This window comes from Bison bison, unplaced genomic scaffold (genome assembly GCF_000754665.1).
Source record: "Bison bison bison isolate TAMUID 2011002044 unplaced genomic scaffold, Bison_UMD1.0 scf7180017864508, whole genome shotgun sequence".
Taxonomy (NCBI): domain Eukaryota; kingdom Metazoa; phylum Chordata; class Mammalia; order Artiodactyla; family Bovidae; genus Bison; species Bison bison.
Genome location: NW_011495064.1, coordinates 11,689,929 through 11,706,545, shown reverse-complemented (window position 1 = coordinate 11,706,545; position 16,617 = coordinate 11,689,929). Strand labels below are relative to the sequence as shown.

Below are 16,617 nucleotides of genomic sequence, written 5' to 3'. Positions count from 1 at the left end.
ACGCTTGTTCCTTGAAAGAGAAGTTATGACAAACCGAGACAGCATATTAAAAAGCAGAGTACTTTGCCAATAAAGATATGTCTAGTCAAAGCTATGGTTTTTCCAGTAGTCATGTATGGATGTGAGAGTTGGACTATAAAGAAAGCTGAGCGCCAAAGAGTTGATGCTTTTGAACTGTGGTATTGGAAAAGACTCTTGAGAGTCCCTTGGACTGCACAGAGATCAACCAGTCCATCCTAAAGGAAATCAGTCCTGAGTGTTCACTGGAAGGACTGATGTTGAAGCTGAAACGCCAATACTTTGGCTACCTGATGTGAAGAATTAACTCATTGGAAAAGACCCTGATGCTGGGAAAGATTAAAGGCAGGAGGAGAAGGGGACAACAGAGGATGAGATGGTTGGATGGTATTACCAACTCAATGGACATGTGTTTGAGTAGACCCCAGGAGTTGGTGATGGGCAGGGAGGCCTGACACGCTGCAGTCCACGGGGTTGCAAAGAGTCGTACATGACTGAGCGACTGAACTGAACCATAACTTTGTTCCCTATGTCTGTGACTGTTTCTGAGTGTGAATAAGCATTTTTGAGTTTATTTTTGTGTATAGTGTTAGGGAGTATTCTGATTCGGTGCCAACCCTGTCAGATTATCAAGGGCATTTTTCAGAGAATTAGAACAAAATTTTTTACACTTTATATGGAATCACAAAAAAATCCTGAATAGTGAAAGCAATCTTGAGAAAGAATAGTGGACCTGGAGAAATCAAGCTCCCTTCAGACTATACTACAAAGCTACAGTAAGCTATCGGTACTGGGAGAAGAACAGAAATATAAATTAGTGGAACAGGATAGAAAGTCTAGAGACAAACCCATGCGCCTATGGCCATTTATTGTAATCTGTGACAAAAGAGACAAGAATATATGATGGAGAAAAGATAGTGTCTTCAATAAGTGTTGCTGGGGAAACTGGACAACTGCATGCATGTATTTTTACTTTTGTTGCCTGTCCACTTAGAGGCATTATTTATTTATTTAAGCAAAATAATAGGTTTATAAAGAACTAGAAAACACTTATGAAAAAGTTAGGTTATTGGCAACCCACTCCAACACTCTTGCCTGGAAAATTCCACAGACAGAGCAGCCTGGTAGGCTACAGGTCATGGGATCTCAAGGAGTCACACACAGCCAAGAAACTTCACTTCTCATGAATCAGGCTGCTTGCCACTTCTTAAAAAAACAAAAAGTTAGGTTATACCAATATCTCCTATTTTATATATATACCAAAGTATCAAAACTTTAAATATAAAAATAATCTGTATATGTAGTAGCTGAAATGGCATTTGTTTACATATGGAGTTACATATTCATTATTTTACACATAGATATTTAGTTGTCCTAGCACTGTTTGTGTAAAAGGCTTTTTCCCCATGAATTTTCTAGCCTACTTGACAATTCGTCATGAATGTTAGTATTTCTTTCTGAACTATCAGTTCTGTTCTTGTTCCCAGTACCACTCAGTTTTGATTACTGTAGCTGTGTGGTTAAGTTTTGAAATCAGAATGTGAGTCCTCCAACTTTGTTCACCATTTTCCAAATGGTTTGGCTGCAGTGTCTCCTTTGAATTTCTGAATAAACTTTAGGATCAATTTTTACAAAGAAAAAAAGCCAGCTGACATTTTATTGGGAATTCCCTTGAATCTATCAATCAGTATGGGAAGTATTGCCATCTTGACAATATTAAAGTCAGTATTAAAGTCTGGCCCAATTCATTGAGCCAGTTTTCCATTTATTTTGATCTTTTATAGTTTGTCTCAATAGTGTTCTGTGGTAGTCTTCATTTTTTTGATAAGTATGTTCTTAAGTATTTTATTTTTATGCTCTTGTAGATGGAATTGTTTTATTTCATTTTTGGATTGTTCACTGTGTGTTGAAATGTAGTTGACTGTTGTCTGTTAAACTCATGTCCTAAATTTTAAGGAACTTGTTTATTAGTTCTAGTTGGTTTTCTTATGGTGTCCTTGGTGTTTTCTGTGTAGAAGATCATGTCATCTGCAAACAGAGATGGTTTTACTTCTTCCTCTCCATTCTTGATTTCTTTTCATTGGTTTCCAGATTGCTCTGGCTAGACCCTTTAGTATGATAAGAGGAAGTATGTACATTCTATGTTGTTCTTATCCTAAGGGAAAAGCGTCTGATCTTTTACCATTTACTGTAATTTAGCTGTGCATCTTTTATAAATGCTGTTCATCTGGTTGAGAAAGTCCCTTTCATTTATAGTTTGCTGAATGATTTTATCATTAGAGAGGGTTGTGAGTGAAACAGTAGCCTTTTGGGGGGCTAGTGTGCTGTGCCAGGTCTTAGCTGTGGCATGCAGGATATAGTTGCAGCATTCGGGATCAGTTCCCTGACCAGGGATTAAATCTGGGTCCCTCACATTGGAAGTGCATTTATTTTAGCCATTTTCTGCTAGGTATATCTTAACCACTGGATCACCAGGGAAGTCCACATTTAAGAGCCTATCCCATATCAAAGGATGCATTGTTGGGATGTAATATAAGTTCTTATGGCTGTATCTGGAGAAGGTTGTATGAAAATACTAAAATTGATTTGCCCAGTACCAAAGCTATAAAAACTTTTTAAATGGATAAGTTATTATAAAAGCTGTTTATGATTATTACAAAGCTTGAAGGAGGTGATGGATGGTTGTGGGGTTTCGCGTATTCTAAAAAATTATAAGATACGGATTGTTGGGAAGAAAGAAGAAATGTCTTTTGGGATGAATATAAATCTAATCATGCCCAGTTTTAAGAACCTGGACTAAGTTTATGCTTCTCAAATTGGAGCATTTATTTCCCAGTGATATGTGTGGCAGTGTCAGGATAGTAAGAAGCCATGGAATTAAAATCACATTTTTAAAATGTTTTGTCCAGTGGTATTTAGTTTATTGACTTTTTAAAAATTGAAACATTTTATTTTGAAATAATCGTAGATTCACATAAAGTAGTAAGAAATAATGTAGAAGGATTGCCTCTACACTTTACCCAGTTTCCAAAAATGAAGATGTCTTGCAAATATGTGATAATATATTACAACCAGGATAATGACATTGATAGAGTCAGGAAACTTAATGTTTTCACCACCCCAATGGTCCCTTTTGTTTCCCTGTAATAATTATATCCACTTCTGTCTTGTTCCCACTCCTTTCTTAACCCCTGGCAACCATTAATCTAATTTCTATTGCTATAATTTTGTCCTTTTAAGAATGTCATGTAAATGAAATCATACTGTATGCAATCTTTTAGTATTGGCTTTTTCTCAGCATAATTCTCTGGACAATATTCAGTGTCAATAGTCTGTTCATTTTTTACTGGTGTGTAGTATTCCATGGTATGAACGTGCCACGATTTGTTTAAATATATACTGATTGAATGAGGTGACTTGGTTGTTTTCCAGTTGTTGGCTGTTACAAATAAAGCTGCTATAAACATTTCTGTCTAGGTTTTTGATGAACATCAGTCTTTGTTGCTTTGCTGGGTCATAAGGTAGTTGTATAATTTTTTGACCATCTCTAATACCACATTGGCCTGGATGTTGGGATTCTGCATTAGAGTTTTCCAGGGATGGAACTTCAGGCTTCTCACTTGGCCTTTGCTGGTGTGGGTATGGGTGAGGCCATAGTTTTTTTCTGTGATGTTTGGCTGGAAGAGAGCAGTTACTGTCTAAAAGTTCTCTGTCTTGCTGAACTTCACCTTTACTTGTTTTTAAACTAATGAGAGCAGGTTTTTGTTAGAGCTCTTTGGATTCTTCTGTGCTCTTTGTTCATGGTAGCTGTCTTTAACTGGAAGTCTGGGATATTTGAAGTAAAAAGAAAACCCAGGGATCACTCTCTTGTTATTCTCTGATCCCAAAGTCCCTAGCCAGTCTGCCTTTTTTCTCTTTACCTTTCAGATTCTTCTTAAGTTTGTTGTGTATATAATGTCCAGGATTTTTAGTTGTACTTTGCAGGAGGACTAGGGAAAAGTACATCTCCATTATGTGAGAAATGGCAATGCAGTTTAAAATATTTTTATATGAAATCACATGTGGCACTAAAATTAAATAGAATGCCAGGTTATCATTTTAGAGATAAAACAGAGAAATCTCAAAGAAGTGTTAAATATTTATGGTATCTTTAGCACTGATCCTGTACCCTAGTAAGAAGTACTAATTCTTTTTTCCTGTTTTTATTGGTAAATATTAGGTTGTAGGCCATGTTTCTGTAGCAGAGAGACCCAAATACAGTGGCTCAGATAAGGTAGAATTGTATTTCTCTTTCAGGTCCAGGGTAAGAAAGTAACTTTGCTTCTTGAAATCTTCTGAGGAACCAAGCTGGGTGGGCAGTTGAGGCACCATTACAAGTGGCCTCCCAGGGTTGTTCTAGACATCACCATTTTCATTTGGCAAGAACAATAGTAATGGGTTGTTGTACAGCAGAAACTAACAACATGGTAAAGCAGTTACACTCCAATTAAGAAAAGAAAGAGTAGTCGTGATGGTAATGATCAAAGGTGGCAGTAGGAGATCATGGAGGCCAAGAAATTCATTTTTTAAGGACAAGAGCCAGAATTTGTACTTATTGCTTTTGCTCACCTCCCATTGGCTTGTACCTAGTCACATGATCCTATCTGGCTGCAAAAGAAGAGTCTCTGCTTGGTAGTCATGTGACCAGCAGAATTTGGGTAAGGGACCCCTGTTACTAAAACTAAAAAGGTGAGCAAAAGTCTTTGCTTTTGTAACTTAAGTGAAAACTTTTAGAAGAAATTAACTGTGTGATCTTAGTTATCATGAGCCATTTTATTCTATAGTTAACTATCTTTTCTTGTTGGGTTTTTATAATTATTCAGACTACTTCAAGTAAGAACTTGTTTATATCTTCTAGGATTTACAGAGTCCACGGGGAATAGGATACAAGCCAGAAGCTGTCTGTAGTCACATTATTATTGAGAGCCATGAAAAAGGATGTTTCAGAACTCTAACAGCTGAACGACCCCGATTGGACAGCCACCCTTGTGTTTTTAGATCTGCTGAACCCTCAGAAATAGTCAGAGGACAACGGAGCCCATCATCATGGAGAACTAGGCACGTCAACGTTTCCAAGTCACTGGACCAGAACAACTCCCAATTCAAAGTTTGGAATTCCTTGCAGTTACAAAGTCATTCCCCATTTCAAAACTTTATCAGTGAAGACTTGGAAATTAGCAAGGGCCTTCGAATGCCATTTCATGAAAAGTTGGACCCTTGGCTGTCAGAATTAGTAGAACCTGCTTGTATGCCACCTGAAGAAATGGATTGTCATTCTTCATCACAAATGCTGCCCCCAGAACCCATGAAAAAGTTTACTACCTCCATCACTTTCTCATCTCACCGACATTCTAAATGCTTTTCAGATTCCTCTTTTCTTAAGGTTGGTGTTACTGAAGGTAGCCAGTGTTCTGGAGCATCTGTGGGGGTAGTTAATTCTCATTTCACTGAAGAGCAGAATCCTCCTAGAGATCTAAAACAGAGAACCTCTTCCCCTTCATCATTTAAAATCATTAGTCAGTCACCAGATAAAGCTGTGACTATTTTAGCAGAAAATAGTAGCCAAAGCCAAAAATTATCTGTTGAACATTCTTATCAAGAAGAAAAACCCTTAGAAAAATCAGATTTTAAAAGCAGTCATCCTAAGCCCAGTGCCAGTGCAAATGATAGCAATTTCAAAGAAGTTCATTTTTCTGATAATCATACTCTCATTAGCATGGGCAGACCAAATTCCACACTAGAAGTAAAGGAGAAGAATGTAACTATTACTGCAGATCTTCCTTCACACATTTTTCTTGAACAAGAGGTCTTTGAACAAAGCAAAGCCCCACATGCAGATCACCATGTGAGAAAACACCATTCGCCCCCTCCTCAGAGTCAGGATTATGTAGCTCCAAATCTTCCTTGTCGTATTTTTCTTGAAAAGCGAGAACTCTTTAAACAGAGCAAGGCCCCACATGTAGATCAGTTAAGAGAAAACCACTCTCCCCTTCCTCAGAGTCAGGATTATATAGCTTCAGACCTTCCTTCTTCCATTTTTCTTGAGCAGCGTCAACTCTTTGAACAAAGCAAAGCCCCAAATGTAGATCACCACCTGAGAAAACTCCATTCCCCCCTTCCTCAAAGTCAGGATTCTGTAGTAGAAAAGAATAATGAACATAAGCCTAAATTACACATTTCTGATGTGATAGATGTTGAAGCCAAATTCAGTGATGTGGTCTCCCCATCAGTCCCAAATCAATGTACAGTAGTAACGTCTGCATCTACTCCACCTTCAAATAGAAAAGCACTTTCTTGTATTCGTATAACTCTTTGCCCCAAGACTCCTTCCAAGTTGGATAGTGGAAACTTAGATAAAAGATTTCATTCATTGGATCCTGCCACTAAAACAAGGATGAATAGTGAGTTTAACTCTGACCTACAAACTATATCTTCAAGATCATTGGAACCAACCTCCAAATTATTGATCAGTAAACCTGTAGCACAGAATCAAGAATCTTTAGGTTTTCTAGGACCTAAATCTTCATCGGACTTTCAAGTCGTACAATCTCCTCTTCCAGATAGTAATGTTATTACTCAGGACTTGAAAACCATACCTTATCAGAATAGCCAGATAGTAACATCAAGGCAAACACAAGTGAACAGTTCAGATTTGGAAGAATATTCCAATCCAGAAGGGACTCCGGTATCTGCAGATCGGTGAGTCTCATTGTGGTGACAAGCAAGCTGATGAAATTTATGATAAAGGGTTTAAAATACTTAAGCAAGTGTAAGTTCTTGGGGGAGAGGTAGATAATTTCTCTTAGGGGAGGTTGTTACCTGCCTAATCTAGAAATCTTTCAAGGAATGAACACCTAAGTAAGAGAAAACATCTGAATGTAATGTAATGTATTTATACTCTCAAAAGACTTCTGGAAAACAACTTGACATCAAGTATTTTAAAACATTACTCAGAAGAATCTTTGATCACCAAGTGGTTCAATTTAGTAATTCCTTATTTATTACGTTGGAAATATGCTGAAGACCAGGCTTTGGAAGGGGATGCATGCATGTATGTGCTCCCTCTCCTCCTCTCTCTCTGTTTCTGTTTCATGTTTCCTCTCTGAATGAATATCAAAGCAGTAATTTCTCTGTGAAAATTCCTGGTAGACATCACTTAACCAAGTTATCAAGGTTAATATCACAAGTAGTGTATGTCAAGATAATGTGGTCCCTAATGTGATATCTTATTTCACAATGATTGTAGGAATGAAAACCCAGTTTAGGGATAAATGCATTAGATTTATACTGTTCAGGCTGATTTTAAGACTATCATTAATTCTCTTTTACATTAGTGAGTCCTTTACTATATGGCTAAACACTTACCCTCTGTGTGTAATGTTTTCCACGTTATAGTTGAGAAGGTAGTAGATCATAGTGGTGGGCCTTGAAAAGAAGGGAAAAAAATGTTTAATCAGTATCCACATGTGGTAGTCATGCAGTGAGGGACTTACATATGTTACTGATTTAATGCTTGTTAACCCTGTAGGGTAGGTGATGGTATCCTTATTTGCCTTCTGGAAAACTGAGACATTGACATTACTGCTTTTTCAGCAAGCAGCAGTTGTTTCAAATAATGCAGTCTGTTCAATGGAAGCAAGCGCTTCTTTAACCACATTACCATGTCTCCCAAATCCTGAGCTATACTTAAACTATCCTATCAACTGTACTCTCGGACAAGTCATTTAATATCTTTGGCACTCGTATATGGATGATTGGTGGGAAGAAATAATTGGAAAGCTTGGAGGTCCATTATAGCTCTGAAACGTTAGTGACTGAGAATTGGATTGGGGCAGTTTAATCTCTGATTTCCATAGTATTATAAATATATCCTTTTTGGGTGTGAAAAGTGTTTAGAAATGAAAAGATTGACAAGTTTGCATATAATACTTAAACTCTTCTAAGTGATAAAGTGTCACGTTATTGGAGCTGAATTCTTTGAATCAGAGAGAAAATTATAGCTGATTATAAATATGAACTAATAACAATGCTGTTTGTTCCAGAATGTACTAAGTGCTAGGCACTGTAGTCAATGTTTATATCTAATTTTATACTTACTGTAATCATCATAGGTAGATATTATTACCTCAATTTATAGGTTTTACAAACCTTAGATTAAATGATTTGCCCCAGATTATATGACCATTAACTGTTAAAAATGACATTTGAACCTAGTTTGTCTGACTCCAGAATCTGTAAATAATATACACACTCATCTGTATATGTGTGTATATATACATAAAATGTTTAAGAATATTAAACTTTATTTTTAGATTAAATTTAGATTGAGAGCTTCAAAAATAATAGAGTCCCTGTGTTATCTATTGCAGTGTAACCTATTACCCTGAAATGTAGAAGCTTAAAACAGTAAATATTACCCCAAAGTTTCTGTGGGTCAGAGATCCCGGCATGGCTTAGCTAGGTGCTTCTGGCTTCGAGTCTCTCACAGGGTTCAGACAAGGTATTGGCTGCAGCTGTGGTCCCATCCCAAGACTTGACTAAGACCGATGTCCTTTTAAGCTCACTCACATGGTAATTGGCCAGAAACAGCTTCTTCCTTCCATAAGGTAGCTGTGACAGTTAAGCCTTTCTCAGATGAGCAAGTGAGAGTTCAGGAGATGTGCCCAAGACAAAACACAGTCTTTACTTTGTAACCTAACCTTGGAAGTTAATCTCACCACCTCTGCCACATTCTAATACTAGAAAGAAATGAATCAGTATTTCCGGCCAACCCTCAAGGATTAGGGATTACTCAAATGTATGAATACCAGGAAGCAGAGATCACCTGGGGCATTTTTGTTTGATTTTGGCCATGCCGTGTGGCATGGGGGATTTTAGTTTCCAGACTACCCCCTGCATTGGAGGCATGGAGTCTTAACCAGTGAACTGCCAGGGAAGTTGTGTTGGAGGAGTATTTTAGAGGTTGCCAATATACCCTTTGCTAAACCTCCCCTTATGTTATCATCTTATCCTAACATCATAACCATAAAACATTTACCAAAACTAAGAAATTCTCCATCATACAAAATTATAATTAAATGTATAGACCAATTTGGATTTCTCCTGGTTTTTCCAAAAATGAATCTTTTCCGTTTCAGATCCATCCCACCATTTCACCTTGCATTTAGTTGTTCTCTCCAGTTAATCTCCAGTTGTTCTGTTTCCTGAATCTCCTGGAGAAACTGAAGGCAGTTTCTCAGACTTCCTTATTTTTCATGACCTTTGAAGGGAATTATTTTGGTTTCAAATTGGCTTTGTCTGATGTTGTCTCAAGATTAAATTGAGATTATCCATTTTCAGTGCATTTCATCAGGAAGCATGTTAAGTTGATATACTGAAGATGTTAACCTGGATTACTTGACAAAAGTGGTATCTACCAAGATTCTCCACTGTAAAGAGAGAATCTTGGTAGGTAAATCATTTCCTTCATTCCTTCTACATTTATTAATTGGAATTCTTCTGTAAGCAAGAGCTGTTGTTCCTCCCATTTATTTATTCCTTTAGTTTTCCATGGGGCATTTATTTCATCCTTTGGATTATAATCCAGTACTACTCAAATTGATTCAGTTTTAGCAACTAAAAACATGATTGGCTACTATACCCTGTCACAGCCCTGAAATCAATCATTTCCCCAAAGAATACTTATTTCTCTTTTGGAGTATAGGATTTTCCCCTAGCTTTGTTGAGATAAAATTCATATGCAACCTTGTTTAAAGTTTACAGTGTGTTGATTTAATACACTTATATTTCAAAATAATTACCATGATAGCATTAGCTAACACTTGCATCACATCACATAATTATCATTACTTTTTTTGTGGTGAGAAAATTTAAGATATACTCTAAAATAACTTTCAACTATATTAATACATAATTTTTAACTATCATCACAGTACTGTGCATAGATCCCCAAAACTTACTCATCTTCTAACTGGAAGTCTGTGCTCTTGGACCAGTAGCTCCCCTTTTCTCCTGCCCTCCAGCTTCTGGTAAACAGCTTTCTACTCTGTGTCCTCTTGTTTAGGTTCCATGTGTAGTGGTGCATGGTGTTTCTCTTTCCCTGTCTGGTTTATTTCGCTTGGCAAAATGCTGCAAAAGTCCATCAGTGTAGGTTGCCTTTTCATTTTGTTGACTGTTTTGCTGTACAGAAAATTTGGGGTTTGATGTAGTCCTGCGTACTGACTTCTGCTTTTGTAGCTTGTGCTGTTGGTGTTACATCCAAAATACCACTGGCAAGACCTACGTCAAGGAGTTTTTCCCTGTGTTTTTTACTAGGAGCTTATGTTTTCAGGTCTTATGTTTAAATCTTTAACGCATTTCAAGTTAATTTGTTAGTATTAAAATAGGAGTCCAGTTTCATTTTTTGGGCATGTGATTATCTAGTTTTTCCAGCACCTTCTATTGAGGAGACTGTTTTTCCTCTACTGAGTATTCTTGGCTCCCTTGTAAAATACTAGTTGAGTGCGTATGTGGGGGTTTATTTACGGGTCTCTGTTCTGTCCACTGATCTGTGTGGCTGTTTTTGTGCCAGTACCATACTGTTTTGATTATTGTAGCTTTGTGTTATAGATTGGAATCAGGAAGTGTGATACCTCCAGTTTTGTTCTTTCTCAGAATTGCTTGGGCAATTCAGGGTCTTTTGTGACTCTGTACAGATTTTAGAATTGTTTTTCTCCTTTCTATGAAAAATGGCATTGGAATTTCGGTAGGGATTGCATTGAATGTATATTGATGGCTTTGAGGAATATGAATGTTTAAACAATATTCTGGTTCATGAACACATTTCATGTGTCTTCTCATTTTTGTGTCTTCCTCAATTTCCTTTATCAAAGTCTTTTAGTTTTCAGTGAACAGATCTTTTACCTCCTTGGTTAAATTTATTTCTAGGTATTTATTGATTTGTTACTCTTGTGAATGGTATTTTCTTCCTTCTTTTTGGATATTTTGTTGTTAGTGTACAACTGATTTTTCTATGTTGATTTTGCATCCTGTGACTTTACTGAATTCATTGATTATTTCTAACTTTTTTTTTTTATGAAGTCTCTAGGATTTTCTGTTAGATGTTAGATCATATCATGTGCAAAGAAAGACAGCTTACTTCTTCCCTAGTGATGGGATGCCTTTTATTTCCTTTTCTTGCCTAATCATTCTGGTTAGGACTTCCAGTGCTGTGTTGAGTAAAAGTGCTAGCAGTGGGCACTCTCACCTTGTTCCTCATACTAGAGGGAAGGCTTCATCCTTTCACCACTGAGTCTCATGTTAGCCGAGAGTTTGTCATACGTGACCTTTATTATGCTGAGGGATGTTTCTTCTATACCCAATTTGTTGAGAGTTTTTATCAAGAAAGATGTATTTTGTCAAATGCTCTTTCTGCATCTACTGAAATAATCATATTATTTTAATCTTTTATTCTATTAAAGTGGGAGGTTTATTGATTTTTATATGTTAAACTATCTTTATGCCTCAGGGATAAATCCCAGTTGATCTTGATGTATAATTCTAATATGCTGTTTAATTCAGTTTGCTAATATTTTGTTGAGAAATTTTATCTCTTTATTCATCAGATATTGGTTTGTAGTTTTCTATATCTTCACTTAGCTTTGGGTCATCAGGGTAATGCTGGCCTTGTAAAATGAGTTTGCAGATGGTCCTCTCTCTTCAATTTTTGGACAAGTTTCAGAAGGATTGGTATTATTTCTTTTTGAAACATTTGGTAGAATTCACCACTTAAACCATCTATTGGGAAGATTTGATTACTGATTTTATTTCCTTACTCCATTGGTCTGTTTATATTTTCTATTTCTTGATGAATCAGTCTTGGTAAATTGTATGTATCTTATGGATAGTGGAAATTATCCATTTCTGCTAGGTTATCCAATTTGTTGGCATATAACTGTTCATAATAATCTCTTATGATCCTGTGTATCAATTGCCATGTCTTCTCTTTGGTTTCTGATTGAGTCCTTCTTCCTTATTCTAGCTAAAGATTTGTCATTTTTGTCTATCATCAAAAATTAGGTTCTTAATCTTGATCTTTTGTATTTTTCTGGTCTCTGATCCTTCTTTTTTTCCTTTGATTTTTCTTATTTCTACTTTGATCTTTCTTATTTCCTTTCTTTGTGTGCTTTGGGCTAGTCCGTTCTTTTTCTAATTCCTTGAAGTGTGAGATTATTCGAGGCCTTTCTTTTTCTTAATGAAGGCATTTATCATTATAAATGTCCTTAGAACTGCTTTTGTCTCATAGGTTTTGATATGTTTTGTTCACAGTTTCATTTCTTTCAAGATATATTTTGCTTTCTGTTTTGATTTTTTTAAGACTTACTAGGTTGACACTGCTTCTTGCCCTGCTGAGTGAATAAAGTTAAAGATTATAGGCATTAACTCACACATGTGTCTACATCTATAGTCGTTTCATCTTGATTGTAATGTGTGTATGTATTTATGGGTGTGTGTGTTTTAAAAAAAAAAAAAGATCAATGTTGATACCTCCAACTAGTCCAGAACCATGGGTTGATTCTAGGTTTTTTCTTTTATTTATAAACTTCTTTCTCCAATGGTGATAAACATGGCTCTCATTATCTACAGTATATTTACCCCAGGATATGTAGTTTCAGAATTCTTGTCCCATACCCAGGTGAGAAACAAATTCTCCAACTGTGTACAGGTTTTTTATGTATAGTATTCAGTCCAGACATTGTTGCTGTTTCCCAGGTTAGTTGTTTTCTTCCCTACACGCTTTAGCATAATGATATGATTCATTTATAATACTGTTAGATCCATTTCTTACATCCTGTATTCCATCTTGCCCCAATAACTTGGTTAATTTTTTAAAAATTTGCACATTATCAAATTCACCTTTTGTGGTTAAAATATTAGTTCTGTCAGTTTTGATTAATCCACATCACAGGTCCATACGAAGCATTACTCTCAGTCCAAGTTTTGCCTTTCCAGAGTGTCACGTAAATGAAATCATAAAATATAGAATAGCCTTTCAGGTTTGGCATCTTTTACAAAGTGTATCTGAGATTTGTCCATCTTGTTTTGTGAATCAATAGTTTTTTACTTTTTAATTACTTCTTGACTTTTTACAAGCATAAAGCAGTAAAAAGTTAAAAAAAAAAAACAAAACACACACACACAGTTTATCTATGTACATTGACTCCTTAAAGGATATCTGGGTTGTTTCCAGTTTTCGCTGATTATAGTTAGACCTGCTATAAAAATAAGAATATATTTGTATATATATGTATATATAATTAGAGCTGCTGAGTCATGTGGTGTGTGTGTGTATTTAACTGTACAAGAACTGTTTAGAACTAAACTATGCTAAGCTGTTTTTCCAAAGTGGCTGTATCTTTGTATTCCCACTAGCAATGTACAAATGTTTCAGTTACTCTCCATCCTCACCAACTTGTGGTACTGTCCGTGTTTATTAACCATTATAATAGATGCTTTCCTTGATATGTTTCACCCTGAGCTCCCCTTTTCAGGTCCTCAGAACAGAAAGCAGGGGCTTAACTTAGCCCTTTCTTCTGTGTGTTTTTTGTGTGCTTCCTGTGACTGTGTCAGTGCCAAGTGGTTCAGTACAGAGAAAAAAAAAATCACAGATTTGCCTTACCCTCTTGAGACCACATGGCACCCCACTCCAGTACTCTTGCCTGGAAAATCCCATGGGCGGAGGAGCCTGGTAGGCTGCCGTCCATGGGGTCACGAAGAGTCGGACACGACTGAGAGACTTCACTTTCACTTTTCACTTTCACGCATTGGAGAAGGAAATGGCAACCCACTCCAGTGTTCTTGCCTGGAGAATCCCAGGGACGGGGGAGCCTGGTGGGCTGCCATCTATGGGGTTGCACAGAGTCGGACACGACTGAAGTGACTTAGCTTAGCTTAGCTTGAGATCACATCTCCTGTAGTGGAAGAGGAGGGTTTCCCTCGGTCAGAATTTTAAACGCCCTGTTTCTGCTGGTATTGCTGCCACCATGTAATCACTTGAGTGCTTGAGATTACTAGAAAGAGAGAAAAGAAAAGGGGATTTTCACATTATTTCCAGTTCCACTTCTCATGCCCGAATAGAAGGCTTCTTCTGGAGGTCTTTCTGTCTGTACTAATGTCCACTTCTAAGTGTCAGACTCTGTTGAGTTCAGGTCATTGGATACCAAAGGGAACAGTGATAAACTCTTCTCTGTTTTACTGGTGCTTCACATGTACCAGTAAATCAAATTGCCAGCTCCTATTATTTCTCAAAAGTCTTCTAATAACTGCTCCATGTAGTCTGTCTCAGTTTTATAGCTTCACTTAGTAGAAGAGACAGACTGATTGATTATCCAAAACTGGAACTGACTGTATCATTTTTTGTTCTCAGTAACAGCATATGCAAATTCTATTGCTAACATTTGGTATTTCCAGTTATTTTTTATTTTGGCCATTTTAAATGTGGATGTGAAATGATATGTTATTGTGGTTTTAATTTGTTTTTCCCTGATGACACATGATGTTGAGTATTGTTTCTGTGCTTGGCCATTTTTATATCTTTATGAAGTATCTGTTCACTCTTATACATTAGATTGTGTCATGATTTTAAGAATATTTAATATATTCAAGATAACAGATCCTCTGTATTGCAAATATTTTCTCACAGAATGAGGTTTGATTTTCATTTTCTTACTGGTGGCTTCATGAAGAAAAATTTTAATTTTTATGAAATCAAGTTTGTTAATTTTTCTTTTTCTATACTGTATAAGTTCAAAGTGAAAGTGAGGTCGCTTAGTCGTGTCCGACTCTTTGCGACCCCATGGACTGTAGCCTACCAGGCTTCTCTGTCCATGGGATTTTCCAGGCAAGAGTACTGGAGTGGGTTGCCATGTGTACAATATAGTGATTCACCATTTTGAAGGTCATACTTCATGTATCATGGTTATTATAAAACATAACCATACTCCTTGTGTTGCACATCACACCCTTTTAGCTTATTCTGTGCAGAACAGTCTGTGCCGCTTTACCCTCTGCTCCCATCCTGCCCTTCCCTCCCCACTGGTAACTGCGAGGCTGTTTTCCGTATCTGTTAGTCTGTTTTGTTTTTTTCATTATATTCACTAGTTTGTTGTATTTTTTAGATTCCACATATAATCGATAATCATATGACATTTTTTCTCTCAGTCTCTTATTTCACTTAATATCATAGCCTCCAGTCCATCCATGTTGTTGAAAGTGGCAAAATTTCATTCTTTTTTTATGGCTGAGTATTTTATTGTATATATAAATGTATATACAATATCCTCTTTATCCATTCATCTGCTGATGGACACCCAGTTTCTTTTTTATGGTTGGTACTTTTTTGTGTCTTGTCTAAGAATGATGCCTAAGCCAGTGTTATGAAATTTTCTCCTACATTTCTTCTAGAAATGAAAATAGTTTTAGCTTTATTTTTTTATGTCTTTTATCTGTATCAAATTAATTTCTGTACATACTGTAGTTTACATAATTCAGGACCACTTTCTTTTACTGGATATTCCAGCACCATCATTGAAATAATTATTTATTTTCTTATTAAAGTAGTTGGCACCTCTGTCAAAAATCAATTGACCTTTTATATGGGGGTTTATTTTTAAGTTTCCACTCCGTTCCTTTGAACTATTTATCTATGCAGCCGTACCAGGATGTTTTTATTATTGTAGCTTTATATTGTCTTGAAATCAGATTATGTCCTCTGACCTTATTTTATTTTCAACATTATTTTTTTCTATTTTAGGTTCTGTGCAGTTCCATATAAATTTTAGAATAGTCTTCTCAGTTTCTTCAAAAATCCTCCTGGGATTTTGTTCAATATTGCATTGAATCTGTAGTCATTTTGAGAATGATTGACATCTTAGTAATACTGGAGTCCCCCTCAAGCGTGAACATGTTCTCCTCTTCCTCCCTCCCCACCACTGACTTGATATCTCTCAGTAAGATGTTGTAATTTTCATTGTGTAGGCTTTCACATTTTTCATTAAATTCATTCCTCAGTATTTTATGTTTTATGATAATTTTGTATATGGTATTTTAGATTTTGTATTTTCTAGTTATTTGTTGCTTGTACATACAAATGCTGTCAATTCAATTTGTTGGTGCCAACCAATTAATTTTAATTTCTTACTAATTGGGTCAGAGCCTCTTTACTTAGGGATAATTTAGACTGAGCTTTCCAAATTTGGTGGCATATTAAGTGCAGTACTTTAACAACATCATCTTTTAGGATTTGAAATAGCTTACCTGGAATTCCATCACTCCACTAACTTTGTTCATAGTAATATTTCCTAAGGCCCAGTTGACTTCAGACTGCAGGATGTCTGGCTGTAGGTGAATGATCACACCATCGTGGTTATCCAGGTCATTAAGACCTTTTTTTTACAGTTCTGTGTATTCTTGCCACCTCTTCTTAATATCTTTCACTTCTGTTAGGTCCATACTGTTTCTGTCCTTTATTGTGCCCATCTGTGCATAAAATGTTCCTTTGGTATCTCTAATTTTCTTGAAGGA

General features: G+C 36.3%; 1 protein-coding gene across 9 annotated transcripts in view; it reads left to right on the top strand.

Moving 5' to 3' along the window:
- The window catches only part of ALMS1 (Alstrom syndrome 1), a 186,828-nt gene that overhangs the window by 94,525 nt on the left and 75,686 nt on the right, over window positions 1-16,617 (top strand). For all 9 annotated transcript variants that reach the window (XM_010829757.1, XM_010829756.1, XM_010829760.1 and 6 more), the window contains one exon: window positions 4,916-6,756. In XM_010829757.1, the coding sequence (XP_010828059.1) occupies window positions 4,916-6,756 (1,841 nt within the window). The remainder of the gene's footprint in view (window positions 1-4,915; window positions 6,757-16,617) is intronic.